Source organism: Rhinolophus hipposideros (assembly GCF_964194185.1).
Source record: "Rhinolophus hipposideros genome assembly, chromosome: 8".
In the NCBI taxonomy this organism is placed as follows: domain Eukaryota; kingdom Metazoa; phylum Chordata; class Mammalia; order Chiroptera; family Rhinolophidae; genus Rhinolophus; species Rhinolophus hipposideros.
In genome coordinates this window covers 47,754,006-47,767,425 of record NC_138054.1, presented here as the reverse complement: position 1 = coordinate 47,767,425, position 13,420 = coordinate 47,754,006, and the positions used below count along the sequence as shown (strand labels likewise).

At 34.6% G+C, this 13,420-nt stretch overlaps 1 protein-coding gene and 1 pseudogene across 8 annotated transcripts in view; one reads left to right on the top strand and one right to left on the bottom strand.

The window, feature by feature from the left end:
- The window catches only part of LEPR (leptin receptor), a 77,342-nt gene that overhangs the window by 38,949 nt on the left and 24,973 nt on the right, over positions 1-13,420 (top strand). For all 7 annotated transcript variants that reach the window (XM_081057876.1, XM_081057875.1, XM_081057872.1 and 4 more), the window contains 4 exons: positions 2,910-3,055; positions 5,076-5,220; positions 12,057-12,347; positions 12,507-12,624. In XM_081057876.1, the coding sequence (XP_080914002.1) occupies positions 2,910-3,055; positions 5,076-5,220; positions 12,057-12,347; positions 12,507-12,624 (700 nt within the window). The remainder of the gene's footprint in view (positions 1-2,909; positions 3,056-5,075; positions 5,221-12,056; positions 12,348-12,506; positions 12,625-13,420) is intronic.
- On the bottom strand, positions 10,580-12,032 carry LOC308500917 (polycomb protein EED-like; annotated as a pseudogene). Its single transcript has 3 exons — positions 12,006-12,032; positions 11,131-11,680; positions 10,580-10,923 (listed from the first exon to the last, which is right to left on the bottom strand). The product of its transcript is annotated as a polycomb protein EED-like (transcript).

Sequence of the window (13,420 nt, the reverse complement as noted above, 5' to 3'; positions counted from 1 at the left end):
TAAATATCATCATCATCTCTTTTTAAAACCAAATCTATCAGGTGATTTTCAGAAGCATTTGGAGCCATCATTGAATTGAATTTTTTTTAAAATTTTTTTTTTTTAAATAAAGAGAACGTGCTGTGATAGACTTTATTAAAAACTTTAAAAAGAATTTTATCTTTTTCAGGGACAATTTTGGGGAATTTTTTTCTTGTATTTAGGTGTTATTATAAAGTATACTATAAAGTCCAAAAATTGTTAAGTGCCATGAAAGAAATGGTGTGATGCAGAGTATTAGGGGTAAGGGTTGTAATTTCAGCTATGGAAGTCACAGATAACCTCTTTTAGGAGATAACATTTGAGTTGAATAAAGAGGTAGCCATGCAAAAATCCAGAGCAAAAGGTACTACAAGCAGAAAAAATAGTGTTCACAAAACCCTTGAGATGAAATAAGCTTGGTTGTTAAAGGAACCAAAGAGAAGATCCTTGTGTTTGGAGTGAATGAGGTAGGAGAATATTTGGAGGTGTGGTCAGAGTTATCCATATCCAGATTGTATCATAGGCTACGGTTTTGGAGCATGGATTTTTTCTAGTTGCAATGGAAGCTTTTGAACCAGGAGAGTTATATGATCAGGTGTATGTGTGTGTCTGTGTGTGTGTGCGTGCACATACATGTGCATATTTAATAGTTACTCTGCATGGGAAGAAGAAATTGATGGGGAAGTGGGGAATGATAGTTGCAAGGGTGCAAGGGTGGAAGCAGAGGGTCCAGATAGGAGGCTGTTGGAGTTGTCCAGGTGGCTTAGGGTTAAATCAGTGGAGAAGTAATGATTAGACTTAGGATCTATTTGGGAGATGGTGCTGACTGAACTCCCTAGTGGATTGAGTGTGGTGTGTGAAGGACAGAGAGAAATCATGGATAACACTTAGGCTTGGACCTGAGCATGCCAGTGAATGGTGGTACTAGATACTGAGATGGGAAAATTTGGCGGGGATTAGGTGAGTGACACATTATGTTTGACACGCTTTTTAGAAACGGAAGAAATGTTGAGTAGGCAGTGGGATATATGATCCTAGAGTTCAGAGGAGATAAATGTTTGGGAGTCTCTATCATGTAGATGTCTATGGGATTGTATAAATCACCCATTTAGAGTTCAGTGAGAGAAAGACTGGGGAATGATCAGAAAAAGTGAGGAGTAAAGAAGTGTGGTGATCTGGAAGCCAAGTGGAAAAAAACATTAAAGCTTTTCTTTTTCCCCCCACAATGAGCAGGTTTGTGGGCTGCTTCTGAGAGGTGGGGTAAAATGAATCAGATAATTGACATTGGATGTGGCAAACGGTAGTGAGCTTGATAAGAGCAGTTTCGGGGGATAGTTAAGGAGGGAGACATGATCAGAGTAAGTTGATTAGGGAAAGGGATTCAAAGTGGAGAGAGTAATGCCAACTTTTTTGAGGAATATTGCTCCGAAATAAGCTGATAGATGGGAGTGTATCTGGGACTGTGTATATAGGATGGCCTGGGAAAAAAATATTTTTAGATTTCTAATATTAAGGAATATTAAGGCAGGTAGGTAGTGTACAGTAGTTTATATTTTATGATTTGGGTTTTTGATTTGCTTTTTAGTCATTGAAACTCAGTGTATTTCAACTGTGTTTTTTAGACTTTAATGTTTAGCTGTCCCTTCTTTAAAGTAACTAAAATTTGTAATATGTCACATAAAGTAAAAACTATTAATTTTGACTCAAGGAAAAGAGAAAAACTATATCCAAATTTCTGAAAATATAGAATGTGAAAAATATTTATGTACCATTTTATTTCTTGAAAATAAAATTCAAGTCAGTCAGTGTTTCAAGTTATGATTATTTCTATGTGCATGAGTAATTCCTATTCATTGTAAAAATCTTGAAATAGAAATGCACTAAGAAGAAAAATGCATCATCTATTTTCTATCCTTTGGCATTTTTTTCTATTTTAATACATATTTATACTTATGCTTTTTATTTTTTAGTTTTTACAAATCAGGAATGCAAGTATACTATTGTTTAATAAACTGTTTTTCAAATTAAAGTTTATTGGGGTTAATAAACTTTTAAAACTAACAATATTAAACATTTTCAATATTCTTCTCAATATGATTTTTAATGGCTGTATAGATTTCCCTTGTAGGGATTTCCTTTGTAGGGATAAATTTATTCAATCAATCCTTTATTGTAAGATGTTTATGTTGTTTCTACAAATAATTTAAATGTTTTGTTAGTTTAAATCTATATACATAGCCACATATCTCCATGTTTATATACACAAATGCATATGCATACATAAACACATATGTATGTATACATATGGACTCAGAAATCATTTACCAGGTTAAACACGCCATTAGGCTCAGAAATTTCATCCCCATTTCTGGTGACAAGTTATTTGAGTAGGTGTGTCTGGATTGTTGTATTTCAAAATTAAATGATTTGCTGAATTTTGCATGCATATTTGCATTAATTCACATTCATATTTGCATTAAGTTTTGCATGCAAAATCTGTATACATTTTTCAAATAGTGCTCTGCAAAATTCTTTCTTGTTACCCACTAAAACAAATGGGTAGGTGTAGTGGGGAAAAGCTTCAAATAAGTTTGGGAAATGCTAGGTTAAGTAAAGTTAAGCAGACATTTTTAACAGCAGGGATTCACGTTTATCAAAATAACCTCGTTTGGTGATTTATGATTTTTATCACTTAGGGAGAAGGAAATGAGATTGCTATGATAAGGTACAAGAGAAGACCCAATATTTTGTTTATATAATTAGCCCTTGAATAAGGTCATCCTTTAAATACTTGAAAGACCAGGATATGCTAAAAAATTCGATTTGACTTCATTTTATGATTATCATAAAAATTGCTTGACTTAAAAGTGTTCTCTTTTTTCCTTAAGTGAAACCTGATCCACCACTAGATTTGCGTATGGAAATCACAGATAGTGGTCATTTAAAGATTTCTTGGTCCAGCCCAACATTGCTACCATTTCAGCTTCAATATCAAGTGAAATATTCAGAGAATTCTACAACAAATATGAGAGAAGTAAGTACACTTTACTAAATAGAAGGAAACGTTGAGATGTAACTAAAGTAAATGTGAGATCCCCAGGTCCTATAGAAAGTGCTTCCCCTGCCCCCCTCACCCCCCGCACTGCCCCCTGCTTACCAAGTGTGCACATTCTTTGTACAGCAGAATCAGTTATAATTTAATATTATATTTCTGGCTTTTATTGAAGATCAGCATAGGAAATGGCCATATAAACAGCATTTCTGCATCTTCTGTAAAACGCTTTTAGAAAATTGTTTGAGATTACACAATATCTCTTATGGATCCATGTTATACATTGAGGAGCATGACTAATTCCTCCAGAATTTAGTGCCAGAAAAAGTTCCTCCTCCGAAAAAAGGTTATATATATTTGATTGTGATCTTGCTTTCCTCTTTCTTCTCCCCTCTTCCCTTTCCCCTCTTTTCTCTCCCATTTATACACACACACACACACACACACACACACACACACACACACACACACAGTTAAATGTCTACAGGAAGTCCGGTTATAGAAACTCGAATTCATAATTATAATTTTTTCCCCCTACGGATATCCTCTGGTTTCTGGTTTTACATTTAATCTTTTTTTTATTACTCAATATACATGTTTACATGCAGTGAATGCATTTGTACTGTTAATTGCATTAAATCCTTTTCTCATTCTTTTGGTAAATATTTATTGAGCACCTACTAGATGTCAGGAACTATTCTGCTCTCATCAGGATACACTGGGATAGTAGAACAGGATCAGAGGAGTTTGGTCATGCCGGTGGGACACATGCTGGTGGGTTGTAATAGTAAATGGAGGTGGGGAAGATCTCATTGAGAAGGTGACATTAGAGGGGGAATGGGGTGCCAAATAGAGAAAACAACAATTCAGAGGCCCTAAGTTGGATGAGAAGCTGGAGGAGCCAGGGGAGTGAGTGAGAGTAAAAATAATAGTAGATGCATCAAAAAAGAGTAGGGGAGAGTAGTCTAGTTTCATTGTGTTTGCATGTAGCTGTCCAGTTTTCCCAACACTATAGAATGTTATTAATGTTATCCCAGTAAAAATAAATAAATGTGCAATTAAAAAAAAGTGGGGCAAGGGAGGAGAAGGAGGAGATTTTAATGAACCTCCTGGGTCATGCAAGGACTTTGGCACTTTATGAAACTAATTGTTATGTCATTTAGAGGTAAACAACTGTTTTTTTCTTAGATATAGGCTGACTTTGTTAAGAATTTATTTTCATAAAGAGCAGGATAGGTATCTTTTATGTTGAGCATGGTAAAGCAGAGTGAAGACTTCCCTGGCCTTCAGCTTTCTCATCTGTGAAATGGAGAAAATAAGACTTTAAATACTACCCGTATAGGTGATCTGATACTGTTTAATGCGTTCCTCATCCTTGTACCATTTTCAGTCTGTGGCACCCCACAGTCTCAGAGGCCGGCGCGTTTTGGAGTATATCATTTGAAAACTGAATTTATTTGCTAAGCACTTTTTAGCTAGTGGTTGTTTTATGCAGAGTTAGGTGTCTTAGATATTTTCCCTCTAGTTTGTAAACTGTATTTTGATTCACTGTATCTTATCATCAGGCCCACATTCTTAATATTATTCATGCCCTTCCTCTGTGATGTGTTTCTCTAGGAACATTTATAGTTCTGTTTACCTTGCACATCATTTTCTAACATGCGTGTTACACTTGTCAGCAGTGGCTTGAAGCTTCCCAGCAACATTAGGTATATGTCTCAAAATTTGAAAGGTCAATATTCATTATCATCCAGTTAAAAATATTTGCGGTTATCATTGTGATTGTTTTCTTTGACTTACGCACTATTTAAAAAATTTTTGGCTAATGCGACAACATATGTTCTTTGGTTATTGATTTCTGTTTAATTCCACTGTGGCCAGCTAACTACTCTATAAGATTTTAATTCTTTGAAGTTTGTTGAGACCTGCTTATGATCAGTTTTGGTAAAGGTTCCACGTTGACTTGATGCTCTCGTGTGTTTTTTCCAATAATACTGAACAGACTGATGAGATTGTTTCAGCTACATCTCTGCTGGTTGGCAGTGTGCTTCCTGGGTCTTCGTATGAGGTTCAAGTGAGGGGTAAGAGATTGGATGGCCCCGGCGTCTGGAGTGACTGGAGTAGTCCTCTGGTTTTTACTACACAAGGTAGGTTTTATGATAGTCCCTGCTATTAAGAAGGAAATGTATTTATAAAGTTACTTTTGGCATATCACAAGCATCTTAAATTTTGTGGTACTAAGAAACCAAAAGGAGGAACACAATATTAATTCTCTATTTAAATTCTGAACAAGTTCCTATGGTAATGAAAACTAGGATAAGAGCTCCCAGGTTTATGTACATCCATAGCGGTATCTTGTTGAATTACTTTCTTATTAAAAAGATAGAGTTAATAGAAACGTTCCAAATCCACACATTCAGAATACCACTTGTGTTGATGTTTTTTTAATTTACAGTTTGAAAATCAGACATATGTATTTATTTGACATTAATTTTAAATCTTACGATTTTATGTGAATAGTACGTGTCGTATAATAAAATAATCCTTTTGCTCCCGGTACTTGGTTTTGAGAGTTTTCACTTTTGTTTTTCATATTTTTTAAGTTATCTTTAGCATCAGAAACATTGAGCTTATTCACAAATTCCTTAGAAGGTGAGGTGCAGTGTTTTCCATAGAGGCTTAGGGGCCTTAGAACAGTCCTCGCCCTGTCACATGCTCAGCTGTTACTGTAGGATGACACTTCATGGTCCCTTGATAAGTTATCTGATCTGTCACATGGGCAAAACTATTCCTACTCAAACTCACTCGGGTTGATTATGGACATATGGAGATACCAAGTACTGTGTCAAACACAAAGCAGATATTCAACACATTTAACTAAATACGTTTAGTTTTTGATTACTTAGTATTTAGAAAGCAAGGATTAGTCAAAAAGTAAGTAGCATGAGTGGTTTCAGAGATCTGACAGAATTTTATAGAAATCCTGGCCCCCTCACTTATTTGGAATGTTTCTTAACCTTTCTATGCCTCAGTTTCCTCATATGTAAAATAGGAATGTTTTTATATGGATAGAATGAAATAATGCCCATAAATAACAAACTGCAGTGGCTTACTTACCCTTAGTAACCACTCAGGAAATAGTAGATACTATGATAGTTTATAAATCCCCAATCTCAGTATTCAAAATCTCAAAGTCTAATGAAGGTGAGAGATTGACAAGGTCCATAACCAATTGCTTAGCACCAGTAAGACTGTGAGAAGGGCTTGACAAACTGCTAAACAAAGGGAGTGATCAATTCTCATTGGGAAAGTCCTGGGCCCTGCGTGAACAGATTTAGAAGACATGCATTTCTCATTTCTATTCCTCAAATAATTATTGGGTATCGTAATGTGTGTAATGTGATGCTGTCAAGCTTTTGGAAGGAAGATGAAAATTTTATACCATTGATTAATGGGCCTTAGTGATCAGCTGTGAATGAATTAACAGGAATGGATAGACAGGAATGAATTAGCATCAAATTTCAAAGCATGTCCCATGGTGGTTTTTATACAGTGGGATGTGGGAGAGGCAAAGAAGGAGAGGCAACAGTCCCTACCCCCAATCTGAGTGGCCTGTGGCTTGCCCTTTTATTTAATCATCGGGTGAAATGTTTCTCATCCACAAGAAAATGGATTTATTCTTTACTGTTTTACTTCTTAATTAGATCTGAAAACCTACCCTCTCTGCAGAAGAGGGAAATTCTAAAAGACTCATTGTTTTCAAAGTTTGCTAATATTCAAATTATACCTTTTTAAAATAATGGTTCTTAGCAATGTTATGTATTTAGTCGGATTAAGATGAATATTTTGATTCAGTATAATAGTTATTTATGTTACATTTCACATAAGATTTTGTTTTGCTTTTAGACCTTTGGATAGATATATTTTTATTTCTATTTTACTTTATATAAAAACCCTTTTATACTTTTTTTCTTCCCTAGTTTATGTCAATGTCCATAGGGTTAAATTTGCTTGGTTTCTTAACATGTTGGACCATATTTTTATGTTTTCATACATAATAAAATCAACTTTATTAATATATACTATAAAGCACATAGACATATATGCCTTTCCATATGCAAATATTTAGTGTTTGTGTACATGAAGGGAATAAAGATATGTTTTGCTGCAGAGAAAATTTGTCAATTTGTTTGCTTGTACAATATCCAACAATATTACCATTAATAGCTAGCCTTTTATTTATTAACTACAAGTGTCCCTTTAGTGACTTTAGACATCCCAAACAGAAAAATCTGAAAATACGTGGGAAAAAAAATCTGGACAGTGAGTAAATAGCTGCTCCAAAGGGTGGAGTTTATTGACTTAGCAATGAGCATAAAGTTAGGTTTATTAATTCCACAATCTTGGATAGGTTAGATGCCACTGAATGGAAACAGATGAATGTTAAGGAAAAGATAGAAACTTGCCAAAAGAAAGCATGCTAAGGGCTCCAAGAGTGGGGATAAAAGTTTACACACTTTCGTAGCTCCCAAGCGCGTTTGTCTATTACAACATCATCTACTGTAATTGCTGTGTGCTGAATTGCAAATAAAATATACAATTAGGTTCATAATTCCCTATTGAATAATAGCAATGATGATGGTAATGATGAGAGTTATAGGGTACTTCCTGTGTTTCCGGCACAGTTCTAAGTACTTTATATATACGTATTATCTTTCTATTCTTTCAACAATCCTTTGTGATTGTTGTTCCTCTTTTATAGACAAAGAAATTGAGATTTAGAGAGGTTAAGTAACTTCTAAAAGTTGATACAATTAGAAAGTGGTAGAGCTGCTGGCAATCTAATTCCAAAGTTTATGTTTGTAACCACTAATACGGTAATGAGGGGGTTAAGTGCATAATGTAATTATGCAAGATTTTCAGTGGCACTAAAAATTGATACTCAAAGCTAATAAGCAGTAAGCTTAGTTACATAAAGTATTTTAGTGTAACACCTCATTTCCTTCATGATTCCTGTAAATGAGGTTTCGGTGTTTGCTTAGGATTTTAAGATTTCGTTTTACTGAATTACCGTCGCATCAATTTCCATACTTCACAGTGCTTACCACACTTGAGCCTTGTCCCCGGAATGGTGTGCATCAGCAAGGACGTTTTTCCAAACTTGGGTCCTTGCCTTTCTTTGCGCAAAGGGATTTGAATCTTTCTCCCTTAAATCTAGGTATTTAATATTATTAGCTTCTCCTCCATCGTTCACTGATAATTGCTATAATACCATCTACCAAACAGAAGCATTTTGTATGATTGAGGCATTGATTTATTTAGAATGAATCAGAACACCTGCTTTATCATTTCCAAATGCTTTGGATTTTACTTTTTTTTTTTTTTGAACAGAGGTTACCTGGTGTATTGCTGCCATAGCAAAAAGAATGCTAAGTATCAGTTACTGTATAGCTACTACTTTGTATTCATTGATATTAGTGATATTAAAGCTGTACCTACCAAGTACGGTTAAGGAAGCATTGACTATTCCTAATCAAAGAATTCTTATGGATTCCTATAAAATGAATTGGCTAAGTTCTTTCTCTGTAGTTGTTGGGAGGTCTTGACTTTTAGAGGAAAACCCAGGACTCTAGCAGAACTTATGAAGTCCAACAATATTGCATCGCGGTTGTTATGCTACACACTAAAAACAACTTTAGAAGTGCTGAATGCTTGTAATACCTTTATTAACATACTCTTCTTGTTATGAAAGAAAAGGATAAATATTATACATTGTAGATAATTTCTGCATTTCACACTTGGCAGCTCTTATAGTGGGTTAGAGGAAATATTTTCCCCTTAAAAAAATTAGGTAATCTCCAAGAATTAAAAAATCTATTTATGGAGCTATAATAAAGAAATACATTTTAGAATAACTATCTAAAATGTTTTGATTTATGTTTTTTCGAGTAATTCACTAATATTTATCAATAGAATTTCCTCTTTTAATAAAGTTCATTAATGTAGATTCTGCAAAGGTATTGCTACTTGGCCATAAGGAGAAAATCATTATTGTTTCTTATCTTACAAATTAAATATTGTAGAGTATCTCATGTGAGATTAAAATATATGTATTATTTTAAAACTTAAATATTCAACAGTTACCTCATCAATTTCAATACATTTGTTCAAAGTAAGTTTTATAAATTGTCAGGTTTTTAATAAATTGTTTTTCTTATTTTTAAGCTAATATTTCAGCATTTAATAATGCCAGAATACTTTGACTTTAATCTTATTCCTTAATTAAGCCTTAACTATATGCATTCGATTTTGAAGTGAAATACTTTGAGTTTTTGTTATCTTTAAAACTAAAAGCTTCAACTTCATTTCTGAAAGCTCATTTGTGCTCTTTTAAAAAGTGGATTACTCTGAGACTTTTGAAGCACTTCAGTAATGAGGTGGGGAGCATATTCAAGGTAGGTTAATCATCTCTCATGTCAGTGCTAGGTACTTGTGCGCAGCATGTAATGTACCAGTGAGGCTCGAGTGCCATCCTAGACTAGCTTATAAAGCTAATGGACTGGCTTCTGTCCAGTAATTTCATGCTATTAAGTTTTCCTCCTATTTCTGTTTCACTGTAGACATACAAAATGCCAATATCTTATGTGGATTACAAATACAAAGACATTGGAGCTCAGCATGTTATTACAGAAAATAATAAAAACCAACATAGATTTTTAATTCTGTTTTTGGAGGTAATGCAGATGTTATGTATGGAAACAGCCATTCGTATTCTATCAGCCAAAAACAAACAAACAAAAAAACGGGTTACCTTAAATTGTACAATCGAAATACACTGATTGTATAATGACTCTGGCAGAAATAATTTCTTCCTATGTTAACAGTCATTTACTGTTATTCTGTTTCTAATTTAAAATATAGGCAAACCGTGTGTCCAGCAATAAGGAACTGAAAAAATAGTATCGAATCGTGTATAGGCATTAAAAATAATATTTTAGAAAAATACTTGTTCCCTTGTTCTCAGCCACCGGAGACTGGCATTAAGTAACTCAAAATGATACTACAGACCGGTAATATACAGACTTGCTTTGTATATTGATGCATTATTAATTTTACATTTCCTAATTAGTTTTCTTATTTAAAGTTTATTTCTCTACTTTACCTGCTAATTTGAAATTTTCATATATCCAAAGGCGACATAGCAACCACCATTTTTCTTTTTTTTTCTCTCCAGGATTTTGTCTTATAGTGATTTAAAAACTTGTTCTAAGCTTCACTGATTTCTTTTTTTGACTTTATGAAAATACATTTTTATTAAAACCAGTAGAGTCTGAGCAGGAGATAGCACAAAGGGTGTAAACAATGAAAACACTACATTCAGCTCAGTCTGATTGAATGCTGCAAGACAACTCTAAATGCTCTATGTGGCCTTACTGGCAAGATACATTAATTGTATTGTACACAGAAGACACACTCATTGTGAATAGAGAAAATATTTTATCGAAGTCAGTCCCAAAGCCAAATACTGGCATCGTCACAAACAGCTATACGAAGGCTGCTATCCCTGCTAAAACTGGTTTGTTGAATCACAGCACCACATTATGATGAGTCAGTGTGGTACATTTGGCTTTATGAGCATCTTCTGCTTCTAAATCCCAAACGTAAAGTTTGCCAACCTGATTACCCACTGAAAGCATCTTTTGCCAGGAATCCATAGAAAATCTCATGTACCAAATGTCACACTGGCTGTAATCAAATTGCCCAAGAATAGTCACATTAGACTCACTGGGCTTAATTTTATCTACATCATATTCCATTTTATCAGCTTTCCAGCACACAATGTTGTTTTCACAAATCACCTAACTAACACACACAATCGATGTAATGCCTATGTATGTCTCTGGTAGAAAAGTCAGGAAAGTGAGTTTTCTGTTTGTTTCATTTGCATTATAATAATAAGATCCCTTAATCACATTAATCATCCTCTGACTTCATCCTCCAAAGTTTAAGGAAGTGATCCGCACCACAGGTTGTTATTATTTTTCACCCAAAGGAACACAATCAGCACTTAGAACTTCATCTCTGTGCCCTTCTGCACCTCCAGATATTGCCACGAGAGTGTCCGTTGGCATGTTCCATACTCGTAAAGCACGATCTTTACTGACTGACAGGAGAAGATGTGGGTCTCTCGGGTGGAATTTCAACTCATTGATAGCATTCCCACGGCTAACACAGTGCTTTATGTACTGCACTGTTATGGGATTAGTTATCCTAATTATGCCTCTAGATTTAGCTATAGCCCGCAGAGGATGGCTTGGATTGCTGTCATGTCCATGCACAAGTGTAAACGTTTTCATTAGCACGAGCATCCACATAGGATTGCAACAGCTGGATTTCTCCTTGTGAGTGACTTTCGTATAAAATAAATCTACAGTTGCAAACTGCTAGTGGAAATATTTTTTTAATACATTTGAAAGAATATTTGCATTGCTTTGACTTCCATTTTCCCTTCCCCCAACTTTTCCTTCCAGGTCCACTTGGTATGTTTGTACCACTTTCTATATTGACATCATCATCATTCTCATCTCCGGAGAGGTCTGGGTGGCTCTAAGCTTCACTGATTCTGAAAGCAGAGTCTGATGGAAGACATGCCATTGTGGAATTAGACTGTGTTTCATTTTCATTAATTTTCTACCTATCAGCTAGCAAGTGACCATTACTCTCTAAAACATATTTTATAATAAATGTCTCTATGTTTAGAAAATATGGAAGACATTTGTGCAAGCTCAGGTCATTGGGAATGGGAGTGCTTGGGACTCTAACTGTACACAAACAATTACAGTTTTGCAGTATCTTACTTAGCACACTCATTTTATTTTGGCCGTGTAATCCTGAATGTGTTGTGAATCTTTTTTACATATAAATTGCTTACATGATGATTTCTGCCTTCATCTGACATTCTACCTTTCTTCCTTTATTACAGACGTCATATACTTTCCACCCAAAATTCTGACAACTGTTGGGTCTAACGTTTCTTTTCACTGCATCTATAAAAATGAAAACAAGATTGTTTCCTCAAAAAAGATTGTTTGGTGGATGAATTTAGCTGAGAAAATTCCTCAAAGCCAGTATAATGTTGTGGGTGACCATGTTGGTAAAGTTACTTTTCCCAATGTGAATGCAACCAAACCTCGAGGAAAGTTCACCTACGATGCAGTGTACTGCTGCAATGAGCATGAATGCCACCATCGCTATGCTGAGTTATATGTGATTGGTAAGAATACTGAGGTCTTAGTCGTTTTGTTCCACAAGATCAATTTTTATTATGGACCCTGTGTGAGGGTCCCATTGAAGATATAAAGAAATTTTGTTTTTATTAACATTTTTTTGGTGTTTTTTGCTTTGTATTAATATTGTAATGTGTTTTAAATAGATGTCAATATCAATATATCATGTGAAACTGATGGGTACTTAACTAAAATGACTTGCAGATGGTCAACCAACACAATCCAATCACTCGTGGGAAGTACTTTGCAGATGAGGTATCATAGGTATGTATTATTATTATTTTTTATTATTTTTTTATTTTTTTTAATTAAATTTATTGGGGTGACAATTGTTAGTAAATTTACATAGATTTCAGGTGTACAATTCTGTATTACATCGTCTATAAATCCCATTGTGTGTCCACCACCCAGAGTCAGTTCTCCTTCCATCACCATATATTTGATCCCCTTTACCCTCATCACCCCCCCCACCCCCTTACCCTCTGGTAACCACTAAATTATTGTCTGTGTCTATGAGTTTTTGTTTCTCATTTGTTTGTCTTGTTCTTTTTGGTTTATATACCACATATCAGTGAAATCATAGGGTTCTCTGCTTTTTCTGTCTGACTTATTTCACTTAGAATTATACTCTCAAGATCCATCCATGTTGTCACAAATGCTCCTATATCATCTTTCCTTAACGCCTGTTTTATTTTTCTGCGGATATGGTGAAATAACAACTTCCCATAGAACTATCGCCATAACAGTCATTTTGTAGATTTTCTTCTTGAAAGAGAAAGGTAGAATATACTTAATTAGGAAACAGTAACTGCAGCCATGTAAATGCCATATTAAGAGCAAATAGCGGCAGAAGGGCTATTTTAAAGAGGAGGAGAAATGCTTTATGTATTCTGATATGGAGTGTTGGTTTATAGGGACTCATTTATAAAAAAAGGTATTTTCTTCTCTGAGAAAATGAATGATGTATTTGATATGTGATTCATATAGGAACCAATAATTGGTATTTTAAAAACTATATTGCTTTGAACTAGAAAATATCGACACTGTAATTAAGCTGTAA